The sequence below is a fragment of the Zonotrichia albicollis genome, chromosome 2, assembly GCF_047830755.1.
Source record: "Zonotrichia albicollis isolate bZonAlb1 chromosome 2, bZonAlb1.hap1, whole genome shotgun sequence".
In the NCBI taxonomy this organism is placed as follows: domain Eukaryota; kingdom Metazoa; phylum Chordata; class Aves; order Passeriformes; family Passerellidae; genus Zonotrichia; species Zonotrichia albicollis.
Window position 1 is genome coordinate 30,083,855 of NC_133820.1, and position 27,892 is coordinate 30,111,746.

Sequence of the window (27,892 nt, forward strand, 5' to 3'; positions counted from 1 at the left end):
TGTAGTGAGACCGAAGTTTAATATCTAGCATTGTTAAGAAACTGACATCTAATGAAACAAAAGTGGAATGCCGATTTCATAAAAATATACACATATAAAAGTATCTTTGTGCCTGAATTCCAGAACAGCTTCTCCAAAGTAGTGCTTCTAGAACTTTCAAGTTTTAATTATATTCAAAGTATTTATCATTTGAATAAAGTTGGCAAATTATATTCTTATATTATTTTTTCCTTGATGTCTTCCTAAACAGAAAGCATCACTAATTCAATAACGGGTCACTCATGAATGGAGATTTTTCTTTTTCTCCCCCATGAAAGCAGCAAAATATTACAATTTTAATATTAGAGTGAAATCCATTTGTTATTCTATCTACTACACCTTCCCCATTCCTTTACAGAGCAAGCTAGTCAACAGTAATTTGGCAAAAAGAAATTTAAGTCAACAACAAGATGAGCTGGGCTTCGGTTTCCGATGAAGGTTTACCGTATCTGTTTGAATAAAGTGATCTGATCTATCTTCAGAGGCTAGAACTCTTCTAACAGCTTCTTCAAAGGCTGCTGCAACATTAGTGGCATCTTTTGCACTGGTTTCAAAATAGGGATGGTTGCCATTATTCCTGCACCAGTCTTGGGCTTCCTCTGTAGATACTTGCCTTTCATCGATATCAACTTTGTTACCCAATATCACAAATGGAAAACTTTCAGGCTCCTTCACATCTGCGTAATAAATGAATTCTTTCTTCCAGTTGCTTAAGTTTTGGAAGCTTTGAGAGTCATCCACGCTGAAGGTTAGCAGGCAACAGTCAGAACCTCTATAGAAAGGAGTCCGCAAGCTCCTGAAGCGTTCCTGACCTGCTGTGTCCCATATCTGCATGGTAACAAAGTGTCCATCCACCTCCAACTCTTTGTTTAGGAATTCCACACCTATGGTATGAAACAGCTGCGCATCGAACTTGTTGGTGACATATCTGTTCATGAGGGAACTCTTCCCAACTCCACCATCTCCCAGCAGTATTACTTTAAGGAGTGATGATTTTGTTGCCATTGTGTTACAGGAAAAGATCCTCCTGTTTTCCTAGACCTGTAAATATTAAGGAAATCATTAAAAAGGAAAATAGTTGTGAGCACCAAATTTTGCACACATAAATATCTAGAACGTGTTTTAAATTCCACCAACATCAAGTCTCATGAACTAAAACAGGACTCTACTAAACAGGTGAACTGCAGTTACATGCCAGTAAGAGTACCCTTCAATAATATAAAATGAAAGAGGTGTCTCTTCCACAGATTGCAGTCTGCATCTAAGCAGTATGCTGCATAAATTACTGGTCTGTCACTTAGAACTATTTTAAACCCCCAAATCCTTCAAACCACTCCCCCTTTGTACTGAAGGGCTATCACATCACATTCAACAAGTGCTATAATTAATTTATGTTCACTGGAAAAGGTTCATGGAAAAAAGCAGAGTGAGAGAATTTTATAGAGCATGTGCCTTGAACTAGTCACATCAGTGCTGTATTTTATTACCAAAGTTACTTTTTAAACCAAAGCACAGGATTACCGTTATCTATGGAACTAATGCAAATGCTGTCATTTTATTTAGATGAGCATACAATAGTTTATAGTTTACTCCTTGCAGAACAGCATTGATTAATGGAATACTATTAAAACTTCCACAAAAGAAAATCTTCAATGATACTCAAAATGCCACATACCAAGCCCAAGTCTACAATGACAGTTCAGTAAGGAGGTGTCAACTTCCCATAGTCAAACTGTCAAAAATTCTGGAAGTGCCAGTGAATAGTCTGGTTGCCAGCACGGGGATGGCAAATTAGTGACAACAAAGAAAGCTTTTAAACTGTTAGACTTAAAAAGAAATTTAAAAAAAAATCCTTTAGCACTAAAGTAGTTTGCCTATTAGTGCTTTGTACCCAACCTTTGCCCTCACAACTGTAGTGTCATCTAATACTGTAACATGGTGTTTTAATTGCTTGGGGGTAAAGTTTCATTTTATCAAGCCCAAACTGAAGTTTCTGTATGAGAACTGCATTCCTAAACCTACCTGATAGTCTGGGCTTCAGCCCTACCAGACTTCTCTGAAAATAGCATCTATTTAAAATGGAAATGGGTCATAAGTTGCCTAGTCCCTCTCTTTCTTTGAAGGAAGGAATGTGGTCTTGCTAGTTGTAATTAGCATTACTGGCATATACATCACCCACAGTGTGGCTGTAGAATTAGAACCTGATACAAGCTGGTGTGAGAGTCATATGACTGTGCTGCCTTACAATCAAGGCCTACAGTAGGAGCAAGAAATTTCAGGCATTTTTTTTATCAGTGACTTTCCATCTTTGAATATTTACTTGCTAGACACAATCTACAGTAAGACAAAAGGGGTAGTTTGAAGCCTCAACACACACAAAAAAGTCAAAATACAAGGAATTGACTGCTTCCATTCAAATTTTTTTCAGAGCAAGTAATTTAATTCATTCATACTGCATAACTAACAACGTTTATAAAATCTTAATTCTGTACAGGTTTGTACGATAATAAAACTTCTTAGAAGCTACAATAAGATAGTTCACTTACCCTTCAGAGAGCTACAGGATAATGGCTATGGCTCAGGTTATGAACACATACATTTTAGTGCATGCAAAAAGCCTCATTAGAGTCACTGGACTACTTGTGTAAGAGCTGCAGCTAAGAGATGCTTAACTCTTAACTCTGAAAATGATCGAGTGTATTTATTTATGTCTCCAGTTTCTACATCAATAGACAGGAGCTGCTTCGTAATAAATAATGCTTTCATGGGCACAGAGGGTACTGAATGTTCTCCTGTTCTTCCCCACCAGTGCAGGGAACAAGTTATAATTTACTTTTCCAGTCCTGCAGAAATCGGAAGTTCGGCGGATGACACAACGTGCACAAATAACTGGCATAGGTAGTTCTGACTGGTACTAAGCACTCGTTCTTTAGCATCTGCATTTCTATCAACGGCAGCTATTACCATGAAATTGTCCACAAAGCCACATTTTAAACAAAATACACATAAGCAAGGTGTTAACAGTATCTACTACTTTGTGCATCTAGAACCTGCAAAGTTAATTTGCACAATTGCAGTTATGTGGGCCATTCCAGTGAGGTCTAAGAGACTGATGACCATAACAGTAGTTTTACTGGGCAGACAATTACAGACTAACCACAAACTATTAAAAGAGGACCAAACTGGTCCTTTCACACAAAAGCTACAGAAAGAGTCTTCAGTGATGTTGTTGCTAAGCAATGTTGCTTTTCAGGACATTCAGTTTCCACAGCTGCCATGCTAGGCTGGAATTAAGTTTCTGTAAAGTTTTTAATCCAAAATAATGGAACATACATTGAATAATTTAAATAGATGCTGACAAGCTGTATCTGAAGCACCAAAGAAGCATGTTTGAAAATATTAATAAGTATTTTTGTTTGAAAGCAGCCAAGACTTGATACATTTACAGTTTTATTATTGTATAAGGGACTCATCTGCAGCCACAACTGATAATGTGATTTAGAATATCTGCTGAATCAGTTGTGTTTTTCAAAACAGTAAACTGCTGCATTTATTTTCTAGTTACGCATTTTAAATAAGATTTTTAAAGAACTCAATTTTTTTAATTGTTTTTTCTAAAGTTATGAAGCCTTAACACTCCAACAAATAATGCAATGATAAAATACTCAAAACACTACAAGAATTAATATTATTTCTCCTATTATACAATTTATCTGTATAATGTGCATTTTGACAGTGGTTTTGGAAGGGGTGGTTAACATACAATATGATGTTTCTGAAAATTTACTATGTCAATTTTTCAGTTTAAATCATCATTCATCATCTGAAAACAAAACAAAAGCTTAATTCCTAATGTGCATCTGATTGTTTTATCCAGCATCAGGAATCACAAGGCAGTACAGAATTACATGTAACTGTTTGCTATATTTATTTCTTAGTGAGCTACACAATTAGTTAATGTAAAAGTAATCTCAACCTAGTAGACAAAGGCCCTGTAACAAGAACAATTTTCCTCATGTGTCGCAGACATTTCTTCATAGAAATCCTTTCTTTGGGATTTCTCCTTCTTCTGGGAAGCAAAGGGCCCCAGAAGAAGAATGTAAACAATTGTTATCAGCTGTTGTGAAATGTAGCAGGTGTCCCTGTGATTGGCTCATCTTCCTTGTGTACCATTAAAGGCCAATCACAGGAGCAGCTCAGGGACAGATTCCCTGGGCAAAGAACTTTGTTATTCATTCTTTCTATTCTATTCTTGGCATAGCTGCTCTCTGCAACCTCTCTTTTTTTCCTTTTAGTATAGTTATAATGTATTATATATCTTATATCAATAAATCAGCCTTCTGATCAAGAAACAAGATTCTCGTCCTTCTCTCACCACAGTGACCGTCTAAGGTCGCTGTAATACTCATGTTTTTCAGTCATTTCAATATTCAAAAAAAAGTCAGAGCAAATAAAAAGCAGCCTCACTCTGGTTCATTTTGATAACCATTTCTGAATTGCTTGCCCTAACTTAAAAGGATTACAGTGCTTAAATCACTAACTTCAATATCTCTGTTTAAAGCAGGGAACATTTTCTACTAAATGTAATTTATGATATGATCATATACCATAACACAAAACAGTAAATTAATTGTTGCCTTTCAGGATGTCCCTTTTAAACAGTAAGATGAATTGCAAGTTAAATATTTCCACTATTAGTCCAAATATTTGGTGTCACAACAAAAGACAAACAGCTAAGCAACCTCAGAAAAATCAGTTTGTATTACAAAATCCAGTCCTGCAAAGGTTAACAAAATACCACTGCCTTGTCCAGTCTATCCATCTAGATTGTATTACTTCCATATGCCAGCATAATATGTCTTTATTTTGAGTACAAATACCTCTCTTACAGGTACTGAGGCAGCACTCAGAGAAAAGCAAGATTCCTGGTCTAGAAAACAATAGTAGCAACATGTGAACCCAAGTCTAAGCATTTGTCCTTTTTTACTATAAAAATAATTTGATATATTAAGGAGGACCCACTCTCACTAGTGTACTGAGGGCTGAAGACAAATGCTGAACCCAAGTTCTATGGAAAAGTAGTGCTGGCCAACACAGTAACTGCACTGCCTCTGTAATGTCAGCAAGCTGCAAACCCCATGTAAACTATTGAGCAAACCAAGGCAATTGGACCTATTTAGTTTATTTTTCCCATGCTGATACCAGCCACTGCAGCACACCATTAAAAATCAAAAAAAGCCCCCACACATAGCAACTGAAATCTCACCTCCACTCCCTGTTTTTAATAGGGCACCAAACCCTGGATCTGTTGTAACACCACCACTGAACTGCCTCAGCATTTTTGAAGAAACAGATGTAAGGGACAATTCTAATTTCCAGACAATTGCTTCTCCACTTGTATTTACTTTCTAACTTGGAAACAGGCAAGAAAATTTGTTTCAGTTATCACTGTCATTCAGTGGTCACTTGATGAATCATCTACTATGCAAAACCAAGACTAAACCTAAAGGTTTTCTTGAGGATGTGTGGTACACTGTCCTTTAACTAACGCTGTTAAATGTAAAACAGACTCAAGTTTGTTCTCATCATGTAAGTAATCATGTTTACTTCCAACCTAATGTGCCATCAGCCAAAAAGGGCCATCTTTGACTTAAGAAAAAGACACTAAAGTTACGGTCAAGCAGAATTAGCAGTTCTATGAGCATAACACTGACCATGTTTCACAACTTCCTATCCTCAAATTTACACATATAAGCACATCCATTTCAGTTTTGAAGCTTATTCACAATTTTATTTACTAAGCCACCATATTTTGTTAAGCCACTGGTATCAGATTAGAAGTTTAAAAAGGCACACCACTGCAAGCATTTTGACTGAAAAAACACTTGCCTTTCAATAGAAGTGTAAACTCCCTCCCTCATTAGTAGTTGGGTTTTTTCACAGAAACAAAGCAGTTGACAATAATTGCCAGGCTAGCATAGAAAACATAGTTTGTTAGTTAAAGCAGCCCATCAAAGAACGACATTAATTGCTTCTCTGTGAAAGGTCTGAAAAGAAGTCCCAAGAACTACAAGAGTAGCAGCAGAAAGGGCAGAATCCAAAACTACATAGTTTTCAACACTTACTGTTTGTGGAGGATTTACATTTCTCAGCCCTCAATCACTACAGTGGTAAAACTTGTTGCCTATAGCAGATCTGCAAGTTTCCAAATATCTGAAAAGAAAGGACAGAATCATGTTTTCTCACTTTTCTCTCCTTAGTCAATCCTTGTTCTTTGATTTGGGGGGTAGTGGTTTATACCCTGGTCAATTAAGTGGCAGAAGAATACTTTTTTAGTGCATAAGAGGCCACAAACATGTTTGACCTTGAAAGACTTTCTCAATTCAAAGGAAAACAACCAGATATGAAGCCAGGAGGCCACAGGCTTTGTACTTTTGAATTTGCTACAAGCAGAGCCATTAGTCAGCCTCCAACCTGACCCTCCCCTCCACGGGGCACTGACGTAAGAGCTGTGGATCAGGAACTCCCCTTTGCTGACAGGCACTTGTCAGCTGCCTCAGAGCCAGCCCTGCCAAAGTCCTCATCTCCTCACCAGTCTTCCTTCCTGTGTCTCTGATTTCACCACTGCACTATGAAGATAACCTGTCAGCAAATTATTAAACATCTATCCAAAAGAAAACACAGACTATCTGAAATTGCCTCTTGTTCTAAGCAGCCTTGATCTAACACCAGAAAATCACTAGAACTTACTTGTAATTTTTTTATATGAACCCAACCCAAAATGAACTGTCATTCAGCTGTTGCCACTCATTTAGATACCAAAAAAGTTTTATTTGGGGGTTTCTTTGTAAGGTTTTTGACTCCTTTGAAGCTCAGGATTCTAGTTCAAACAGTTGCCTGGCATGACCCGGGACTATGAAAGACCCAGTGGCCAAATGAAGGAATCCTGAAGTTCACATAACCCTTGGATCATTAAATCATTTCAGCACCTACTGCCAGAATCTCTTAATTTATTCTAACTTCTAGCTAGACACAAAGTCAATTAGCAAAATCTCTCCCAGTTTAATCTTGCATAAGCCTAACCTTCACCTCCAACCTCATTCCCCAAATTCAAGTAAAACGAGCAAACTTATTTATTCCAATTTAATCAGAGCTGACATTTCTCAGCAGTTCACAGTTAAATATGTTCCATCTTAAATATTCTATCACTTTCAGCCAACTTCAAAACACCCTTCAGTGCTGCTCCTGGTCCAACACTGCTAACAATGCCTGAGCTATTTGACATTCTCCTTGCAACCTACTTCTCTATTACTGCTTCCACTCTTTCAATAACTTATCCAGCAATTATTTCTACCCAAATGTGCTCATCCTTCTCCCTTGCATTAGTTTCCCTTTTCCTTCAGGGAATCTTAGTAATAGCAGCCTCTGTTGGTTCAAGGCTACCTTGTACATTCATATTCTTCCCAGTGTAACTCTTGTGACAAAAGCCCATCCCTAAGGCATTAAGTGGGTTACACTGTACCAGGCCAACACACTTGTCTGCTCAGAAGGAAAACAAAAACAAAACACGGGGAGAACGAACACTATTAAAAAAGAAAATAAACAACAAACGCTAAGGACTTCTTACAAGCCTTTTTGCTGGGAAGTTTTTATCCATTGTGAAACATCTATGTAAAATTCCAAACCTAAGGAGCTGGAAGATCTGTTTCCCATAATTTATTGCCAAGTTGACACAAAATAAAACAAAGTTTGAAATCTAAATATCTTATTTGACCCTCAGTAATTCTTTTCTTACACATATTTTCAATTTAAGGAAACTGATGGTGTTTGAACACTCAAAAGTAAAACAAGGAAACAAGAACTGCTAGAGCAGGTGTTTAGGTTTGTTGGGGGGTTTTTTTGTCTGTTTTATTTTGGCTTTTGTTTAATACCCACTGTCTCTTTTTAACTTTATGGAAAAGGCTTTACTAAGATTAAGACAGCAAAGACAGCTCCGTACAACCTGAATGGAGACAGAGAAAAGTAACTGTTCATTATAAATTTGATGCTGGTATGAAACACAGATAGAGCTGTGTCATCCTTTGATTAGGTTTCTCTGAAAATAAAAGTGCTAAGAAAAAAATGTTTTGGATTTATTTTGGGTATGTGTGCTCTCCCTCCAGTCTGCCATTACAGCTTGTTACCTTCAAAGCTATTAAAAGTAATGGAAAAACACTTTGAATAAACAAACAAACAAAAAACCCCGAAAAAACCCAGTCACACGTAGCCACCCTTGCTCTAAAAAAAGCTAGCACTGACAACTTCAGTGTTGCACAACATGTTGAAAGTAAAGACAAATAAAACCCACATGCTTATTTAGTGTAGCTGTAAATTATTATGGACAAGAAGGAAAACAACATGTAGGACAGGAGGCTGCATGAGGGTTATCTGCAGACAAGCATTTCAATTCCTCAACAAAACTTAGCCAAGACGTTCCCTACTTAACTTCCCACTAACTTTTATTAACTTCCCACCCAAGTTAATAAAACTTAAAGGCTCTCCATGAATCTAGTTATACGTAACCTTGCTATGAAGGCACTAATGGAATTTTTTAAAACTATTTCTCTTGCACTATCCTATTAGCCACTAAATTGTTTTGAACAAGTTCCCTGTAAAACGGATTTACTTACACCGAGAGCAGCCCAATAACCACGCAGACGTGGGCAATTCCCAGCCCTGGCCCATCCCTATCCCTGCCCACACCTGATCCCGCAGAGCCACCTGCCGCCACCGGGAACTGCCCCGGCCACCCATGCACACACCTGAGCCCGCAGAGCCACCTGCCGCCACCGGGAACTCCCTCAGCTATCCCTGCCCACACCTGAGGCCGCAGAGGCACCTGCCCACACCGGAACTGCCCCGGCCACCCCTGCCCACACCGGGAACTGCCCCGGCCACCCCTGCCCACACCTGAGCCCGCAGAGCCACCTGCCGCCACCGGGAACTCCTTCAGCCGCCCCTGCCCACACCTGAGCCCGCAGAGGCACCTGCCGCCACCGGGAATCCCGCGGCCCTGCAGACCGGCTGAGCCGAGCCACTGCTTCAAAGAAGGAGAAGTGAAACCCAAGGGCGCGCTGGGCAGGCGGCCGCTCTCCACACAGAGTCCACTGGGTTGGAAAAGACCTTTGAGATCACCGAGACCAACCTATGGCCGAACGCTCCCTGCGGAGCAGCCCGCGGACTGAGTGCCACGTCCAGCCTTTCCTTAAACACCTCCAGGGACGGTGACTCCATCACCTCCCTGGGCTGCCCGCTCCAAGCTCACAACAGCGAGGAAAAGGAGATAAAAGGAGCTTCAATACTTCTTCTGTTCCCAGTCCGAACCGTGTTGAGCACACAGGTACGAAGTTGAGTTTCAGCCTGACAGACCAGCGATGTCTCTCAGACGGGAGGAAGCGTCCGGGGTCGGTGACCGGCCACAGGCCAGCTGGAGCCGCTTCCCAAAGGAGCCGCCGCCTGCCCCGGAGTCACGGGATGCCGGATCACGCCACATTCCCCGCCACCCGCACCGGCCCTGGGGAGCGCCCGGGGCCCCCTCCCACCGCGGGCCCGGCCGAGGCTGCCCTCCCGCTCCCGCCAGGGAACACCGGGGAGCGCGCCTGGGATCCCGGACAGCGGCGGGGAACGCGCCAACAAGGGAAAGGAAAATAACGCAACCTGACTCGGCTCCAGGCCGCGGGAAGGGAACTGCCGCCGCTCCCGGGCGCGCTGGGGAGGCCGATCCCTGCCCGCGGGAAGGGAATTGACGCCGCCGCCGCCGCTGCTCCCACCGGTCCAGGTCCCGGGCTGCACCACCGCCACCGGGCGCTGCGGAAGGAACGAACGAACATGGCGGACAGGCCGGGGGCGGGACCGGCACCACGTGAGCCAGGGCCCGCCCACCGGGCAGGGCCCCGCCCCGACGGGACCGGGGGAGTCGCTCCGGCCGGAGCTGCGGAATGGTGCGGGAATGGGGACAGCGGGGACAGCGGGAACAGCGGGACAGCCGGCAGCGGGAAAGACTGTGCCCACAGCCAAACCAGGGCCGGAAAGGCTCATTGAAGCCATCTCCCATCCATCACTACCGTGCGCCGTCTGAGAGCGTTCCCCTGGAAATGATAACTTTTACTTGCTCTAGAATGCCCTGCACTATTAAGCCCGAAAATGCCTTTATGAAGCATTTTCCGGTCAGATTTATTTATTAAAGGCAGTAGTCTCACTGTGCTCCACACTAAGGGCCCCAGAGGTGCAAACTCACAGTTGTAAGGCAGCTGCACTTTACAAGTAGAAACATTTAAGGTATCAATGAAGGAATTCATCAAAATACAAAGCACGCTATTTCAAAAAAGTAGCCAGACACTTTTTTTCCTGTAATAATTCAGAATAACAGCAACTTGACTGTCAAAACAAGATGAGAGGGAGAAAAGCTAAAGGAGACAGTGATAAGAGTCTTTTCTGTGCTCTTACAATCTCCTCATGAGGGCAAAGTATAATTAATACGAAAAAAAATTTAAAAAAAATTAAAGAGGTTCCCACACCATCAGGAGGAATAGGTGATGACAGGCATAAGTGCACCCATTTGCTCAAGCAGTCATCACATGCTTCTGATCATAAGGCAAAAGCAACCAGACTGGAATTGCCACTTCTAGAGTTGTCTTGTTTTGGATCAGACAGCAACACGGCCCAAGGAATGGAAAACAAGATCTCAGTAACATCAAAAGGAGATGTCTCCTACTGACAGAACAGGATTATTAAAAGGCAGGCCATGCTAGAGGTAAGTCTTATGATACCAGACCCACTTTTATCTAACAAAGCTGGACTTCAAAAATTTTAAGTGCTTTTTTCCCTGCAATCTGCTTTCATCCAATTCTAGAGTAAAAGACAAACAAGTGCTAAAGGAGTAGGAAAGTGGACTTTAAATTATGGTAATTCTAAGGTATATAAGCTCTGATCGGTTACAAATCATTATTTTATGATTTATACAGAAGAAAAAGCTGCATTTAGAAATGGAGGAAATAATTACTCTATTTTATTATGGTTTGGGGAGAAGCTACCATGTTTTTGTTTTGAAACAATAGTGGATTTTGTTTTTAAACGCTTTGGATACGTACAAATTTAGAATTGCAGGATAGTTTGGCTTGGAAGTGACCTTTAAATGTCATCTAGTCCAATCACCCTGCAATGAGCAGGGACATCTTCAGCTAGATCAGATTGCTCAGAGCCCTGCCACCATCAGTTTGGGTAACCTGTTACAAGATTTCATCACCCTTGCTGTAAAAAATTAATTCCTAGCCTGAATATAGTCTGTCTGTCCAGTCTGGATCTATGCTCCTTTCTCATCCTACTGGAACAGGCCCTGCTAAAAAGTCTGTCCTCATCTTTCCTGGAAGGCTTCAATGAGGTCTTCACAGTCTTCTCTTCTCCAGGCTGAACCCCCCTAGCTGTCTCCTCCTTTCCCCATAGAAGAGGTGCTCCAGCCCTCTGATCATCTTTGCGGCCTCCTCTGGACCTGCTCCAACAGGTCCATGTCCTTCCCGTGCTGGAGACCCCAGAGCTGAATGCAGGACTGCAGGTGGAATCTCATGAACACAAAGTAGAGAAGCAGAATCACTTCCCTCAACCTGCTGTTCATGCTGCTTTTGATTCTTTTTGGGTTGCAAGTTCACATTGCCAGCTCATGTCCAGCCTCTGATCCACCAGCACACCCAAGTCCTTCTCCTCAGGGCTGTTGTCAATGCATTCAACTCCCAGCCTGTATGGACATCAGGGGTAGCCCTGAGCCCTGTACAGCATCTTGTACTTGGCCTCACTGACCCTCATGAGGATCCACTTTAACCCAGCTCTTCAGCTTGTCCAGATAGCTCATTTTTTCAAGTTCTATTTGGAAACAAAATTCTTGAACTTCTCAAAAAGGATGTATTTTTATTTCCTTTACATGGGAACATATAAGAAAATAGAAAAGAACCATGGTGTAACCATGGCTACTATGCTCATAATTTTATAGGCACAATGGAGCATTGTAGGGTCACTCTCATGGTTAATACACATGCATGAGTGCTTGAGGATCAGGAACTGAAGGCCCTTTTCCTTCTGTCCACTCAGTTGCATACCATGTATGTAACAAACCCAACAGTTGCTACAGAACAACATAAATTGTAGAATAAATAATGCCCCTGATAGGGCTGGTCACATGAAGCTCACCTGCCAGTCCTGAGGTCAGACAGAAGAACATGCCCAGTTAGGATGCAGTTTGAAACAAGTACACCAAAGTCACACCTGTTTAAATTCTGACAGCATGTCCCCAGACTTGCCCAGTTCCCACTGGAGTTTTGGCAGATCATTGTCACCAGAACTGCCTTGCTCTTGTTTGCCAGACAGTGACCCTTACAACTGAAGCCACCGTCCCTGCACGCCTTGTCACCCGCCATCCGCCCCTGGCTCGCCTCCCCCTGTGCAGCAACCCAGCCTTGCTGCTCCCTCACATGCACCTTCATCTGAAAGCTGACTTTGCACTTCAGGGATTTTGTTCACAGAGGTGCATTCATGTTGTTATGCCATGTCAGAGAGAGCAGCACAAAAAATATGCAATGGCAAATAAAGGGCAACTTTCTGTGAGTGGGAGGAAGTTCTGTATCAGCAAAGCTCTCTTATAATAAGAGCTTGTGAAGAATACTTTTTACTATCTGTAGCTGGCAAGGAGACTATGTCCCATCCTGGCAAGTGATGACATGGCCTCAGTAAAACATTACTTTGTCACTTCTTGGCTGAATTACAACAGTACAAAATAAGGGGATATGAAGTCATTTATGGCTCTCTTAATACCAGAATGCAGCAAGCCAGCTCCCAAGCAATCCAAGAAATTATCAAAGTGCTCTTGTTTCTTTCCTTATCTTCCAGGCAGTCAGTGAATTGGACCATTACACCCTGAAGATTCCCTGAAGGACTGTAATATTTGCTCCTTAACCACAACCTGTTATCAGGCTTGGCACAAAAAAAGAGCTGTTTTTTTTTGTTTAAAGAGCTGCAATTCTTTGCTTTAGTAGCAAATGTAGATAGCACAGCATTTGGAAGGAAATACACTTTAAATGAAAAATAAACAGCAAAAATTTCCTTTTGGTTTTGAAAAGAAGAAAGAGTTATAAACAACAAATGGCAGCTGAGTACCTCCCTAAAAAGTGAACAGTAAGAGGAATACAACAGAGATAGAAAAGGCACTCAACAGAACAGATGGAAGTGGATCTGGCAGGGGATCTCCAGGAACCAGAAGGAGTTTTGTTACTGGTGTTAACGGAGTGGCATTAACTACAATTAATAGAGCACTTCAGATATAGAAGTATCACAAGTTCTGCAGCTACAGACTGCTTGATCTTTGAGAGTAATTTATGTTTAAGACTTTATTGCCACTGTTAAATCACAGGATTCAAGGAGCTGAACTTACAGCCTTTCTGGAAAACCCCCTGGAGACAAATACAGACTTTAGCCTTGTTCAGTATACATTTGTCCTGTGTTTGCTGGAAGCACCTCTACAGACATATTCCTTGTAGGAGTAGCAGCACAGACATGCTAAACATCACACCCAAATTAATAGTCTCTGTTTAAAAAAGTCCAGAGAGCTTTTTCTCACCCGGAATGACTTCAACAATATAAAAGCATCTCATTTTTCAAGGCTTTTCTTTTGTTTCTGGACTCCACTTCCTGTACTCCAGTGATCCACACCCTCCTGCTGTTGTACACACTATGTAGTTGCAAGTTGGCTTTTTAAGTACATTTTGGGACAAAGTATGTAATATAGCATATAATCTTAGCCAGCCAAATATTTTAAGCCTGCACAGTTACACATTTAGTGATGGGCAGTTCAAAAGAAAATGATGTTACATATTATGTCACAAATGTAGTCAGTGTTACAGATACAAATTTTACCCTTGAAATATATTCAGTCAGAAAGACCCCCTATGCCTTGTAATATTTCCCTTTGCCAAGATAAAACTTGGATGAGCTGTACATTACTGGAATGGCTTCAAAACCAACTGCAGGCAGAAATTATTTATAAGTTGTTCAGAGCTAAAATAAAGTCTTTTGCTACACGGTGTTCTGACACAGCACAATGCTGGCATAAAGCTCTCCTCAACAGGACCATGACCTTCAACATGACTGCACACAATCCTGTGCTGGCTGTGATCCACTAACACAGGAGTGTTTGCTCTCCTGTAGTCTCACTGAAAGCTAACAATAATACTTTACACAAAAGTGCTGCCACTTAAGCAGGACTACTCATCAGCATCAACTGCAGCACACAAGTAACGGCTGAGAAGGAAGGCCACATAGTAACTCCCTGGTTACACAGCTGAACACTTGGGGTCTGGCCTAAAGCTTTAATGTGCATTTTACATCAGTGCAATTCCCCAAAACCGCATGTTTTTACATGTTAAACATCTAACTAATGCTGCTGAAAGTAATGCTGCTTTCTCTCCACAGAAGAGAAAGATTTTTCATCTTTTTTTTTCAGTAGAATACTTTAGGTGTCTCTTTGCAACATCAGGTTACACATAAATTTTCCCATATACAGATAAAGGCCTGTCTTTCAGTCCTGGCTGGCATTTAGTTCACCAATATCTATTTTCTAATGTCATGCCTCCAGCTCCTTTCTCTGAGAGGTCATGCAGCTCAGCCCAGAGGAGCTGGCCAGCCTCAGCTGTGTCACAGTCAGATGGGGCAGAACTGCCCTCAATTCCTCCAGCAAACACTCAGCAGGTTTCTCTGCTCTGCTGATACATTTTAACCTTGAAGTGCTAAATGCCTGTTGAGTAAAAGATACAGGTCACTTCCTTTAGTGAGATTTTTTTTTTCTAAATAAATACTTCTAGTGAACGATGAGTGAGAATCCTGTTGACTCTGGAACAAAAATATATATAAAACCTTCTGCTATTGGATTTCCTTCTATTCATTGGTTGTGGGTAATGGGTGCTATATAGAAACATTAATTTTTTCAGTTCAGGACAGATGTCCCAGTTCCAGAGAGGATATCCACTCCTATTAATTTTATACATTAAATAAACACACATCCAATAATATATCTACAAAACATTACATTAAATGATGTAAAATTTCAGTATGTTCTGAAATAATTGTCTGATCCTGCACTAATTTCTTTGCAGTAGCAGGACACACCATCTTACATTGTAAATCCAGCCTGCATACTGATAGACTGTCACAAGTCCTGTTTTCCTTCTAATAGCTAAAAACACTAAAGCAGAATCTCATTCTTGCTTTCATTTGCTAGCTGCTTTTTACCCCCTTTAATGCTCTACTTTCAGTTTCTTTTTTCCCTGTTAGAAATCACCTCTCAGATCAACTTAATAATCTAACACTTGCTTGCAAAAAGTGATTTAATTAAGGAGTGAATCCATGCTGAACATTCTGCAATGCACATAAGTATGTGAACTGCAGCTTTAGAAACAGTAAATTATTGACTGTAAACGAAACTTATGTTCCGTGAAAGAACTCCACCTGAAGTTAAAAAGAAATTTCCAAATATCCTGTCCCTTCAGGAAAAACTCAGCACTTGGAATAATTTTAATGGATTTACTAGCAAATATTCCACTCACATACAGTGTAACCATTTTTTTCCTTTTACCCTTTATTTCTTTACATATTTACATTACTTAAAAATATGTGAAATCCATTCAAGCCCGCTTTAAAAATACATTAGCAGGTTTTTAAAACTGATTTTGCAGTTTTTAGTGGCAGTACCCACACAGCATCAGCACAGAATTTAAAATTACAGTTTCAACAGAGGTAAGTTGTCACACACCTTTCCAAGCCCTTTATTATAGAGGGACAGCATTACAAACAAATCCATCTGCTGTGGTACCACTGTTCTCCACATCCATTACAAATAACGTACGTCAACATTTGTTCATCTGGGTTTGTGTTTCTCACCCAAGCTGGAAGGAAGAGAGTTCCTCTGGCAATCATAGTGACAGTGCAATCAAATTTTTCACAGCGCCTGCACTTTATTTTGTTTGTCTGTGTGCCATTAATCACCTGTGGAAGCTGATGTTCCTGAACAGACGATTTTGTGTACAGAGCCCTGAGCTGCTTCAGTTCATCACTGGCCATTTCCATCACTGTCATCTCAGCAAAAGCCTTTGGGCTCAAAGTTCCTGAAAAAAGGTTATGCTTTAAGTGGCAACTTTTAGGGTTCTTAAGGTTAGAGATTTTACTTCTGATGCAATTTTTATACTTTTTATCATTTTTAGCATGAAGAGCAAAAATATGTTTTTCAATTTCTTTAGCTAACTCTAGCCATTTAACAGTTTCTTCTTCATCCTTGGCAGAACCAATCAAAGCTTTGTAAAGAAGATCCACACATTTACACCTCAGAGCTCTCATCAGATCCTGCTGCAGACTGGCTTCGCTAACAACAGATTCAGAATCTTCATCAACACTGTGTTGTTCCTCAGAAGAAGAATGCTGATTAATACTGCCTTCTGCATTGCTATGTACCACATTTTTAACAGTCTGTGATGGGACCAAAGTGTTGGAATTAGTACCATCTAACGCCTCCTGCTGACATGGTCCTTCAGACAGCAACTGCTCTCTAGGAACTACACTGAGATGCTCAATTTCTTCTTTCACATCCACAGAAACGGACTTTTTAACTTGCAATGACTGAGCACAGTTATTCTTGTAAAGTGTTTTCCACCTTGACAATAACTGCTTTGCTTTCTTTTTCAACTCTCCTGAAGGGCAGCTCTTGAGTACTCTATATACAGCCTTGGTAACTTCTGTCCCCTGGAGATATTCTACAGTCATATCAACATCTGCAAGTTCTTTAAGATGGTCCTCAATATCTTGCAAATTGTTCTCAGACAGCAGGGTTTCAATACAATGGGCTCTGTGTACAATATCTTTCAGATCAGGCATTTTTAAACCTAGAAACAAACAAAAAGATCATCACCTTTCCAACAATTACAACATTAATTCACCTTCTGTATATTCACACAAGATGTTCTTTTCATTTTTTTGCTATTTTACACTATTTTGTTTGTATATATCACTGGGTTTCCCACCATTTTCTTAAAAACACCATTCTGGTTCCTACATGTCCCTCAACTGTTCACTTGCTATACAAGAAGAGATCATCTCTTTCAGGAGTTTCTCCTTACAGCTATCAGAGAAGCAAGTCAGAGTCTGAGGTCCCATTGCTGCCCTTCCCTTTGCTAGCTCTGGCATCACATTACAGATGGATTATCAAGATGGGGCAGCTCAAAAACAATGACACCTGCAGTGTTTCAAAACACTGATATCTACAAACTTTGAAAATTCTCAAAGGTTAAAGACAGATCCCTCTATGTTTTCTTGCAGCTGTAGCACTATTAAAGCATGCTCCCATAGTCTCACACATAAAGGAAAATCAAAGGGGCTCTTCAGAATGCAGAATCTCATGGTTTCAATAGTATTTCCTCTTGATTCCTTTTCATTAAGCCCTTTGATTAAAAAATGCTCAGTGCATTGTTACTGAAAATTCACATGCAAAAAATAATTTTATATTCCTAACAGTATTCATCCTCTTGCTGAAAAGGAGAATCAAATGTAGAATGCAGAAAGGAATGGTGTGTTCTAAGTGTTGTGTTCTTTTTCCACAGTTAGTCTTCCAAGTTTATGCACAAAATCCTTGTTTTGTCTGAAATTGCAACCATCCTGATTCTACTCCAGAAAAACTCCTCTACCTGACAGAGACAAGGCTAGCTACACACATTCCTATGGGAAGAAGTCACAAGCTGGTTACTTGCAGCATCAATGTTTCCATGATGAACACTCCTGAGAACAGGGGTAGGGAAGCGACAAGAGATACAGCTGGGTAATTTATACACTGTTGTTTCTATGACCACCACCAGCTAACTTGTCTTTACATGACCAAAACAAGTTCAACCTTTAGGTAGGACCTCAGAGCTCCACAAAAGAGAAGGACAGAGAGGATAAGACTTCATTTTTTTCTATAGGAACAGAACCAACCCATCCTCCAGAGTAAATGTTCTGAGCATTCCCTTAAGCTGTATTTAAACACTTGTCTTACATTCTGAAGTCCTGCAAAACCTCAATAATGGCGATTTCAGAAACCAATTTATTACTCAAGAAGTTTCAAACTCAGAGAAACAGGATGTCGTTTTCACAGACTTAAGCTGAGCCCTTGGCATCATCGTACTAAAAAGAATGTCAGTGCATCCACTCCTCTGTTCTGCTACAGGAACACAGAGGCTGTGAACAGAAGGAAGAGCTTTGTCATGTAGGAGAGCCAAGATAAAGCAAGAACAGTTCCCTGTCTCCAGAGTACCGAGAGGAAGAAACTTGAAATTACTGATGCCATGGTAATACTGCAGTGTATTTTCTAGCCAAAGCTCACTGGGAACCCAAGTATAGCAAGCCTGAGTCCTTCCCTGCTCAGACTCCTGTTCTTTGAACTCTGATGTTTCTGTTATAAATCAGATAGAACAGTAAGTTGGGAGAAGTCTCAAAACCTTTTAAAGAGAATGCAAATGTATCACAGAAACCAAGCTGCAATTCCAAATGGCAAATTATTCTACCACTTGAGGGAGCTGTGGCATAGCAAACCCATGGAATCTTGTGAAATGTGAACGAAAAACTCCAGCCTCTGAAGAAAAGAGATAAAATGATTACGCTATGAACTTTAGTAGACTTCACATTTTTAAGGTACATGTTTGCCTAATTTTGGCAAACAAACCATGCAGAGTCCATAGATGCTGGGATACAGACAGGAGGGAAAGAGTATATCCCTTATCCAGTTACTGTCTGTATGCTGTGCTTTGATTTTTTTAATTTGGAATTTGACCGCTTTTCTACCTGATTTAATGCAATTTGACAAATGCTGCTGAGCAAATATTTATAAAATTAACTGAATCGAACTCAGTCAGCACTGTTCTGCAGTTCAGCAGTGTTCCTAATTCTAAGAGACAAGAAATCTGAGAAAGACTAGTTTTTTTTCCCAAGTTACGAAATGAATCATGCATCTTTGTTAAGGTGGAGCTGTAAGAAAAAGAAAGAACAAATGATAGTGTCACAATTTTGTGCAGTAGAAAACAAACACCCTCAACCCTCCCACAACTGCACAGGGCATTTCAGTTTAGCAGTGACAGAATCACAGAATGGTTAAGGCTGGAAGGGACCTTAAAGAACACCTAGTTCCAACCCCCTGCAATGGGCAGGGATGCCATTTACTAGACTTGGTTGCTCAGAGACTCATCTAACCTGGCCCTGAATACTCCCAAGGATGTGGCAGCCACATCTTCTCTGGGCAACCTGTTCTAGTGCCTCACCACCCTCTGCATAAAGAATTTCTTCCTAATATTTAATATAAATCTGCCCTCTGTCAATCTAAAACCATTCACATTTGGTCTGGCACTATCTACCCATATAAAAAGTCCCTCTCCCTCCTTTTTATAAAGACCCTATGGTACTGGAAAGCCACAGGAAAGCTTCCTCAAAGCCTCCTCTTGTCCAGGCTGACCAAGTCCAGCTCTCTCAGCCTGTCTTCATGGGAGAGGTGCTTCAGCTCTCTGAGCATCTTTGTGGTCCTCCTTTGGTCCTGCTCTAACAAGTCCATGTTTTTCTGGTGCTGGACCCCACAGCTGGATGCAGCACTCCTGGTGGGGTCTCATGAGGGCTAAGTAGAGGGGGAGAATCCCCTCCCTTGACCTGCTGGCTGGGCTGCTTTGGATGCAGCCCAGGGTGCCCCAAGCCCTTCTCTGCAGGGCTGCTCTCAGTGACTTCTTCTCCCAGTCTGTGCTCATGTCTGGGACTGCCCTGACTCAGGTGCAGCACCTTACCCTCGGCCTTGTTGAACCTCAGGAGGTGCTCACAGGCCCAACTCCTCAAGTTTGTCCAGGTTCCCCTGGATGGCATCCTGAGCTACTGTGGTATCATCTGCAAACTTGCTGAGGGTGCACCAATGCCACTGCCCATGTCACTGATGAAAATGTTAAAGGGTGCCAGTCCCATGAGAGTCCCATGGACTCACTCACCACCAGCCTCTACCTGGACATAGAGCCACTGACCACAACTCCCTGGCTGCATCCATCCAGCAACTCCACATCCACTGAATATGAATGAGTCCATCCATAAAACCCATGTCTCTCCAATCTGGAGACAGGGATGTCATGAGGGACTATAACAAAGGCCTTACAGAAGTCTAGATAGATGACAAGGGAAGTCAGTCTTCCCTTGTCAACCCTTGCTATCACTCTATCATAGAATGCCACCAGCTCACTCAGGCGTGACTCACCACTAGCAAAGCCATGCTGGCTACCTTGAATTGCCCTCCTGTCTCTTATGTGCCTTAGCACATCTTCCAGGAGGCTTTTCTAGGCACAGAGGTGAGCCTCAACAGTCTGTAGTTCCCTGGATCTTTCTTTCTCTCCTTCTTAAAAATGGAAGTGACATTTCCCTTTTTCCAGTCACCAGGGACTTCACCTAACTGCTATGACTTTCCAAATATGCATGAGAACATTAGTTTGAATTCCAAGCTACACTGAAGGTTACAAGGCTCACATTTACAATGAGACTCTGTAATGCTGTGCTGATGAGGCACTTTCTTGCCAAATCATTACAAGCTCTCACTCTGACTGCACGGTATAATGAGTCACTTGTGTGTACAAGAATAAATGATGACAATCAATAAAAAACTTGTAAGCCAGTTTGCTTCAAAAAAACAACAACAACAACAACAACAACAACAACAAAAAAACAAACCCAAAACAAAACAAACCCATCAGGCTACCTCAGGTTTAAAATATGGTGATCCTGTAATAATACCAAGTTGAATCAGAACATTTTTAAACAGTAAAATGACTAAGTAAGAGAAAACCAACAAACAAACAAACAAAAAACACAATCCAGGCCAAGACACTTGCTGTTAAGTGTAAACTCAGTCCCTGGGAAAAACACTGCCCTCTCCAAAAGCACTTGGGATAAATGCTTTGTCTTTGCTTTACACCTTATCTTGTACAAATCCATTGTCCATTTTGTCTTAACCCTGAAAAACCAAGACAAACTCAGAATGCATCCAAGCAATTGTGCATGAATGTCTCTGAAGGGTGAACACCTGTCCTTTTCTCCCTCATCCCAACCTCCACTGCAGGTGAGATTTTCTCCAAGAAATTCTATGTAATTGGAAAAAAAATCCAGACCACAGTCCAGATAAGAATCAGAAGACAAGTACTCCTAACATTGTGTCCTGGTGTCCTTTGGGGTAGAGTTAATTTCCTTCACAGTGGCTCGCATGGGGCTGCGCTCTGGATTTGTGCTGAACACAAGCTGATAATATGGAGAAGCTTTTATTACTGCTGAGCAGGGCTTACACAGAGCCAAGGCATTTTCTGCCTTTCCTACTGCCTTGCAGGCAAGGAAGTTGGGGGTGCATGGGAGACTGGGAGGAGAGACACAGCTGGGACAGGTGACCCCAACTGACCAAAGGATATTCCAGACCATCTGCCATCATGCTCAGTATATAAAGTGGGTGGAAGAAAAAGGAAGGGGGGGGGACAGTTAGAGTGATGGAGTTTGTCTTTGCAAGTCTCTGTGACACATGGTAAGCTCTTCTGGAGATGTCTGAACACCTGCCTCCCCCATGGGAAGTAGTGAATGAATTCCTGGTTTTGCTTTGCTTATGTGTGCAGCTTTTACTTTTCCTATTAAACTGTGTTTATCTCAACCCAGGAGTTTTCTGGTTTTTATCCTTCTGATTCTCTCCCCAGTCCTGCTGCTGGGGCTGTGGGGTTTGGGGTTAAACCATGGAATAAATGTTCTGCAAACATTGTGTTAAAAATGTTAATGCTACAGCAGAGATGGTGCATAGCATAGTCCTAAAAACACCAGCTTACTTTGGGCAACCTAAATCCCAGATAAACAATGAAAATTACTGAATGTTATTTTAAATTCAAAGAGCCCAAGCAGAAATCAGAGAATTCTCTCAGCCAGCCTCCAATCCCAAGAACATTTCTCCATCCTATCTATAGTGGGAAACAGATATCAACAATGTCACCAAGAAACCATTTACTGGAGCTTTTATTTCATCTCAGCAAAAATCAGAGCTCTTCCTGCTTCTCCACAGGACTGCCTCCCATACCTAAAACATTCAGAACTAGAAGTTCATCTTCAAAGAACAGTCACATGAATAAAGCTAAGTGAATACAATGAGAACTGAGGCAATACAACAGTATAATTTCCAGCTGTCCATGGCCACTGACACCCCACTGACCAAGAATCACCTCTCACTCACAGATCCAGAAGCACTGGAGTACACAGTATTAATATGGAGAAGTAGCTTTGTTCTGCACCTTTTACATCAGTGACTGTTTGAACTACAGCACTCAACTAATCTGGAGCTAAACTGTCTCCACTCTGTGTTTCTCCCAGTGAAATCATTCTCCCACAGCTTTCCTCCCAAATTAGCAAGTTTGAAGAGGAGAGATGGTAGAGTGTATCCCATTCATGTGAAGATGCACAGAGTATCCCCTTTTCAAAGCCAATTTTTAATCCTTATTTGGAGTTGCTTCTTCTAGACCCCTCAATGTTTAATTAAATTCTTATATTCTTTAAAAAAATAATTAAACAATCAATAGAGCACATAATGAAATTCTCAAGCCTTAGGGATCAATCCCAATGCAGAGCTGTCAGCACATTTTTTCTAGTAAGATCAAACATGCATGGATTTAATGAGATAGGGAAAGCTGTTGTCCTTACCAGACTGCTTAGCCACTGGCTTCATTTGACACCAGTATGTAAGCCAGAGCTCATGAAAAGGTTCAATATATCACAGCTACACCAGATAAATTGAACCCTGACTTGTTCCATGGCAAAAACAAAATGAGAAAATACTTTACAAATTGAACAGCTACAGCTGTTTTGAGTTCTAGGATGCTCTGCTGATGTTAGAGAGGATGCACATCGCAGCAGACATTACCTTGCTAAGGGCTCCTTTTAATAATTTCATTTACAGTTAAACTGATTCACTCTGGAAGATATTTCAGCTTTTCCTATATCCTGTCTTCCTAACCATGTGAATTTTTCTACTGAATGAAGCAGCTAACTACTTGAAACACTGAAAATGTTACAAGCGATGCATTATTCCACTGATATGAAATCTTTATTTTTATTGATATTGTTGACATAGTTAATAAAATTTTATCGAGTTAAAAAACATTACAAAATTTACTTTTAACAAGTTACAGGTTACAAGTGTCAAGTGGAGATATTAGCAAACCTCTTCCACAACTGGACAGATATACAGACTCAAAATACATTCTAATACATTATGATTCAGGGGGCAATAATAAATATATATATATAGTTCTGAGAGATTTGTCATCAACAGTTTTATTGGCAATTATGTATAAATAAAGTGGGTGTCTAGTTGCTTTAAAATTTGTACCATTTCACATAAAGAAACACTTGCAGGGTTTCTCTAAGGTACAACCAGATTATTTTTCAATATTAACTAACTTCAGTCTAAAATCCATTTCCTAGTTTAGGCACAAGGTCACAGAAACGTTCCACAGAGCTCCCTGGTTTTTCAAATTTTCATGACAAAGCCTTGTCAAAGCTGGCAGAGGAATCCCTTTTCTCTCAGCCACTTTCCACTACTTGTCAGTATGAGGTACTAGCCTGGGCTTCAAGCAGGTCAAAAGTCAGGTTTTTGACACACAGGGCACATTTTCTAAACATGAACTCCTATTTTGGCCTCAAGTGACAATAGATAGGAGAAGAAATGTGTTGAATGGAACTTTAGCAGATGACTCAGATGTGCCTTAATGCTGCTACAGTAAGGTTTATCATGAGATTTAGGCTTTTCTGCAGCTGCACACAGTTTTCAATAAACCATACAGTAACTTTAGTGATTATATATTAACAGAGTCTCCTGCAAGCTAAAGAGTACAGCTTATCATCTGCATAAAAATCCACATTTCTGGAAAATACGGCATTTTCCCAACACATCTCTATCATGAAGAGCAAAACTAAAGCTGAGCCAAGCAGAAAGTGCTAATATCAATCCTTTAACATCACCTGCCTCAGTACTGAACCAAAACCTCACTGTGTGAAAGAGTTCTTTGCACTTTATGAAATTACTGCTTCATTTCCTAACATTCATGTGTCTTTAACAGTAACAGATTTTAGAACAAAAAAGAACTATTGTTACATCAGACAGACAACATGAACAATGTTTCACTATTTTCCCACAGCAAGAGGCTACTATAAACATTCTCCCTCACTCAAGAAACATACCTGGCAATAGAAATATGATCTAAGTTGATTTGTGTAATCATTTATTAAATAACTACTTTTATGCAATATAGTTTAGACTCCTAACTGTTCACCTGGATGGATGCAAATGTTCATATCCATATTTCCAATCACTTCAAACAGCAAACTAGCCAAAAAACTTCAGGAAGGCCATGATATCTTCAAGTAGAAGCCAGTTTCTTCAACATACTTTGACTGTATTGCCTTATACAGGTAACAGTTGCAGTCCATTGTAAATTTTGGTGCTCTTCCAACACCACTGGGATTGTATCACTCAGCTGGCTCTGCTCCCTCTACTCAATGTCTGTGCACAAGAAGCATTTGCAACATTGTCTCCCTAAGACTGGGATATCATAATTCAAAATTCCTAGTACATTGAGAGTGGCTTATACACAATGATGCTCTCAGAAGGAAAAAAAATGGGAACCATTCAGCATTTCTTATGAATTTGTAAGCCTCTAGTTTTCCCATCTTTCCACTGCAGACAAAATGATTAGGAGTTTACACCTTTTTAAAAAAGGAAAGGTTACAGTGTTATGCACAACATGGCTCCAGCAGCCAGTACTTGAAAAAAAATTCAAACTTTCACATGTTCTATTATAACTACAAAATTGAAAATTCTTTCCCTGTTTCCCTATAAAGATGTTACCTTTCATGTTCATTCTTGGCTTTACAGCTTTCCTCCACTATTTTGTAACTTCATCTTAAATTTTTTGTTCGTTTACCCAAGGAGAATTAGCACTTTTTCAACCTACAGAAAAGAAGAACATGTTGTGAGCTGCAGGTATGACATTGGCTTTTAAGTGAGAGATCTCATCAAACTTTCTTCCATCTAGTTTTTAGTCTCCATAAATGTTGTTTATATCCTTTTGCAGATGTACCTATTTGAAACCTGGACAACCTCAATCTAAACAAAGCTTTCCCGAGGTGGATCACACTTCCTTCTTTCACTGAGCTCTGCACCGGGGCACAGAAGTCCAACTAAACAGACTGTCTTGAAAACAGAAGCCTAAATAAGTAAGTATAAACGTACTTCAGACTTATTTGTCAACAAAGCACATTTGTTAACTTAATACTTCAGAATAAAAATATGAATAATTTTGGAGAGAAATAAGCAATGCTTTCTCTTGAAGACATTTCCTTGACAAAACAGCTTTAAAGATTATTCTTTATCACATACAGCTAGCAAGGAATTAAATACTAGCACACTACAAGCAAAGGTAAATGTTTAGTTTGCAATGTCTTTTTATGGAAAATTGTGCTGACAAATTCATATAAGTAATTTAAGAACATGTAAGTAATAAAAACATGCTTTATGAACTTCTGCAAGCTTTTCATCATTTGTCAGATGAACACCATCTTTTCATTGCTTTAACATTAATTTTTTTAGTTAAGTCTTGGCTCTACACTATTTATATTTATCATTCCATTGCTAGGGCCATACTTAGATTAAATATCACTTTTTTGTTGTTTTACAGGTTTTCCACTGAAAAATTATACAACTTTTTTCCTTTAAAAATAAATTCTTTGTATGCAAGAGAGTACATGTACTCTTGAAAAGAACATCCATCCTGAATGGATAAAGTGTATGATTTAAACAAGTGGTATTTGTAAATATTATTAGTGTCTGCTGACATTCCTTATGCTAAAATATGAACACTTAAAAGTGAAAGTAGATAATTTCATAATACTTTAGAGTCTTGATCAAAGACCCATGATGTACTGGTTCAAGCAAAGGGTGAAATACACTTGAAATGAAATAGATTTTTATATATTTAACTATTAAAATAATACTACATTTAAAAGCATGAACTCTAACTCCTTTCTATATTTAGGCCAGCATATGTCTTATTTCAAGTCATCAATGCTGCATGGAGACCAATATAAAAAATACATAAAGAATTCCCATAATAACACCATTACAGATACCCATCCTGCACCTTCCAACCCAAGGTCAGCCTCTTCTGTGAGCGGAATTACAGCCACTTTCGATATAAATCAGAAGGGAGGTTACAGTAGCTGGGAGCAGCAGCCCAGCCGTGTGCATTTGGAATCAGCTCACATTCTCTTGGTGCTAAAGCCAGCCACAAGTGACAGCTTGTCTGGCCGAGGCTGGGGGTCAGGCTCATGCCACCAGCGGCTGAGAATCCCCACTGGAACCTCCATCTCGGTCGGCAGCCCACGAAACCCGGGGAGATCAGTCTGCAAATCTGCCCGGAAACCTGGGGAGATCAGCCTGCACATCTGCCCGGAAACCTGGGGAGATCAGCCTGCAAATCTGCCCGTGTTCGCTTCCCAGGAAACGGGTGGGCCGCACACGCTCTAACTGTGACCCAGAATGCCATGGGCACGCTAACTCTGTGGGGTTTTCTCCAAATTCTTCATTAAAACATCACAAAATCATAGCGTTAATTAGGTTGGAAAAGATCTGAGATCATCGAGTTCAACCTATGACTGAACATCACCTGTCAACCAAACCACGACACTGAGTGCCACGTCCTCAAACACCTCTAGGACTGGTGACTCCACCGCCTCCCTGGGCAGTCCATTCCATCTGATCATCCTGGTAAAGAAATTCTTCCTGATGTCCAAGCTAAACCTCACCTGGCTCCTCACACCCGTTCCTGCCACACACCCCCATACCCGTCTAGCTTAATTCTGACAGGGGCGAAATGCTGCCCCGCACAGCTGGGACAAGAGGAACACAGAAAGCACAGCCCTACCTATCAAACCCCCGCTTCTCAGGGCGCTGTTCCCCGTTCCCCTCGGTCCCGAGCGCCAGCCGGGGCTCGCACCGCGCTGAAGGGCAAACCCGGGCTGCGGAGCACCTGGGCCGTTGGTGCCTCCTGCCACTTTTCCCTGGCCTCACCGCCAAGGCAAGGACGGCGGCTCCCCGGGCACTATTGAGGCGGGGAAGCCGCCCTCCTGCTGCCCCCGGCGAAACACACAGCACTGCTCCCGCAGGCCCCGTGCCCCGGCAGCCGGGCCGGCGCTCTCACCTCCGCCGCGGGGCCCGACATGGCGGGGCCCGACATGGCGGCGCCCGCCCGCTTCCTGCTCCGCCGCCATCTCCGGGCGCGGGCGGCTGCGCGCTGCTCCCGCCGCTGCCGGGGCGCCGGCGGACGCCGGGCTGGGCAGCGCCGCTGCGGGAGCGGGCTGTGACGGGAAAGATAAACCACGTCCCGGTGTACCAGGAATACCGGTACCACGTCCCGTTGTACCAGTGCGGCCCGCAAGACTAGGGAAGCGATTCTGCCCCTGTACTCGGCACCGCCGAGGCCGTCTTGACTACCGTGCCCACTTCTGGGCGCCTCACTCCAGGGAGGGCACTGAGGTGCTGGAGTGTAGCCATGATATTTTTCTGAAAAATCCTTTCCTTAGGATTTTTTCTCCTGAGAAGCTGAGAGGCCTCGGGAACAAAATGTAAACAATGGTTATCTGCTGCTGTGGAATGCAACAGGTGCATCTGTGATTGGTCTCATTTGGTTGTTTCTAATTAATGGCCAATCACAGTCAG

The 27,892-nt window shown here is 41.5% G+C and overlaps 2 protein-coding genes across 7 annotated transcripts; both read right to left on the bottom strand.

Moving 5' to 3' along the window:
- Positions 1–16,132, bottom strand: RAB9A (RAB9A, member RAS oncogene family). Of its 4 annotated transcripts, none has more exons than XM_074534685.1 (3): positions 9,736–9,911; positions 6,165–6,252; positions 1–1,080 (listed from the first exon to the last, which is right to left on the bottom strand). In XM_074534685.1, exon 3 carries the CDS (start codon positions 1,042–1,044, stop codon positions 439–441), a length of 606 nt encoding a protein of 201 aa, XP_074390786.1. In that variant the 5' UTR covers positions 1,045–1,080; positions 6,165–6,252; positions 9,736–9,911; the 3' UTR covers positions 1–438. The 4 variants fall into 4 exon arrangements, with proteins under 4 accessions (XP_074390786.1, XP_074390788.1, XP_026652100.1 ...); XM_074534687.1 differs by lacking the exon at positions 9,736–9,911 and adding an exon at positions 9,048–9,071; XM_026796299.2 differs by lacking the exons at positions 6,165–6,252; positions 9,736–9,911 and adding an exon at positions 15,997–16,132.
- TCEANC (transcription elongation factor A N-terminal and central domain containing) lies at positions 14,839–27,699 on the bottom strand. Of its 3 annotated transcripts, XM_026796296.2 has the most exons (3): positions 27,375–27,699; positions 25,025–25,126; positions 14,839–16,991 (listed from the first exon to the last, which is right to left on the bottom strand). In XM_026796296.2, exons 2-3 carry the CDS (start codon positions 25,035–25,037, stop codon positions 15,901–15,903), a joined length of 1,104 nt encoding a protein of 367 aa, XP_026652097.2. In that variant the 5' UTR covers positions 25,038–25,126; positions 27,375–27,699; the 3' UTR covers positions 14,839–15,900. The 3 variants fall into 3 exon arrangements, with proteins under 3 accessions (XP_026652097.2, XP_005491855.3, XP_014125887.2); XM_005491798.4 differs by lacking the exon at positions 25,025–25,126 and having other exon boundaries at positions 27,375–27,696; XM_014270412.3 differs by lacking the exons at positions 25,025–25,126; positions 27,375–27,699 and adding an exon at positions 27,099–27,366.
- Positions 27,700–27,892: the final 193 nt, after the last annotated feature.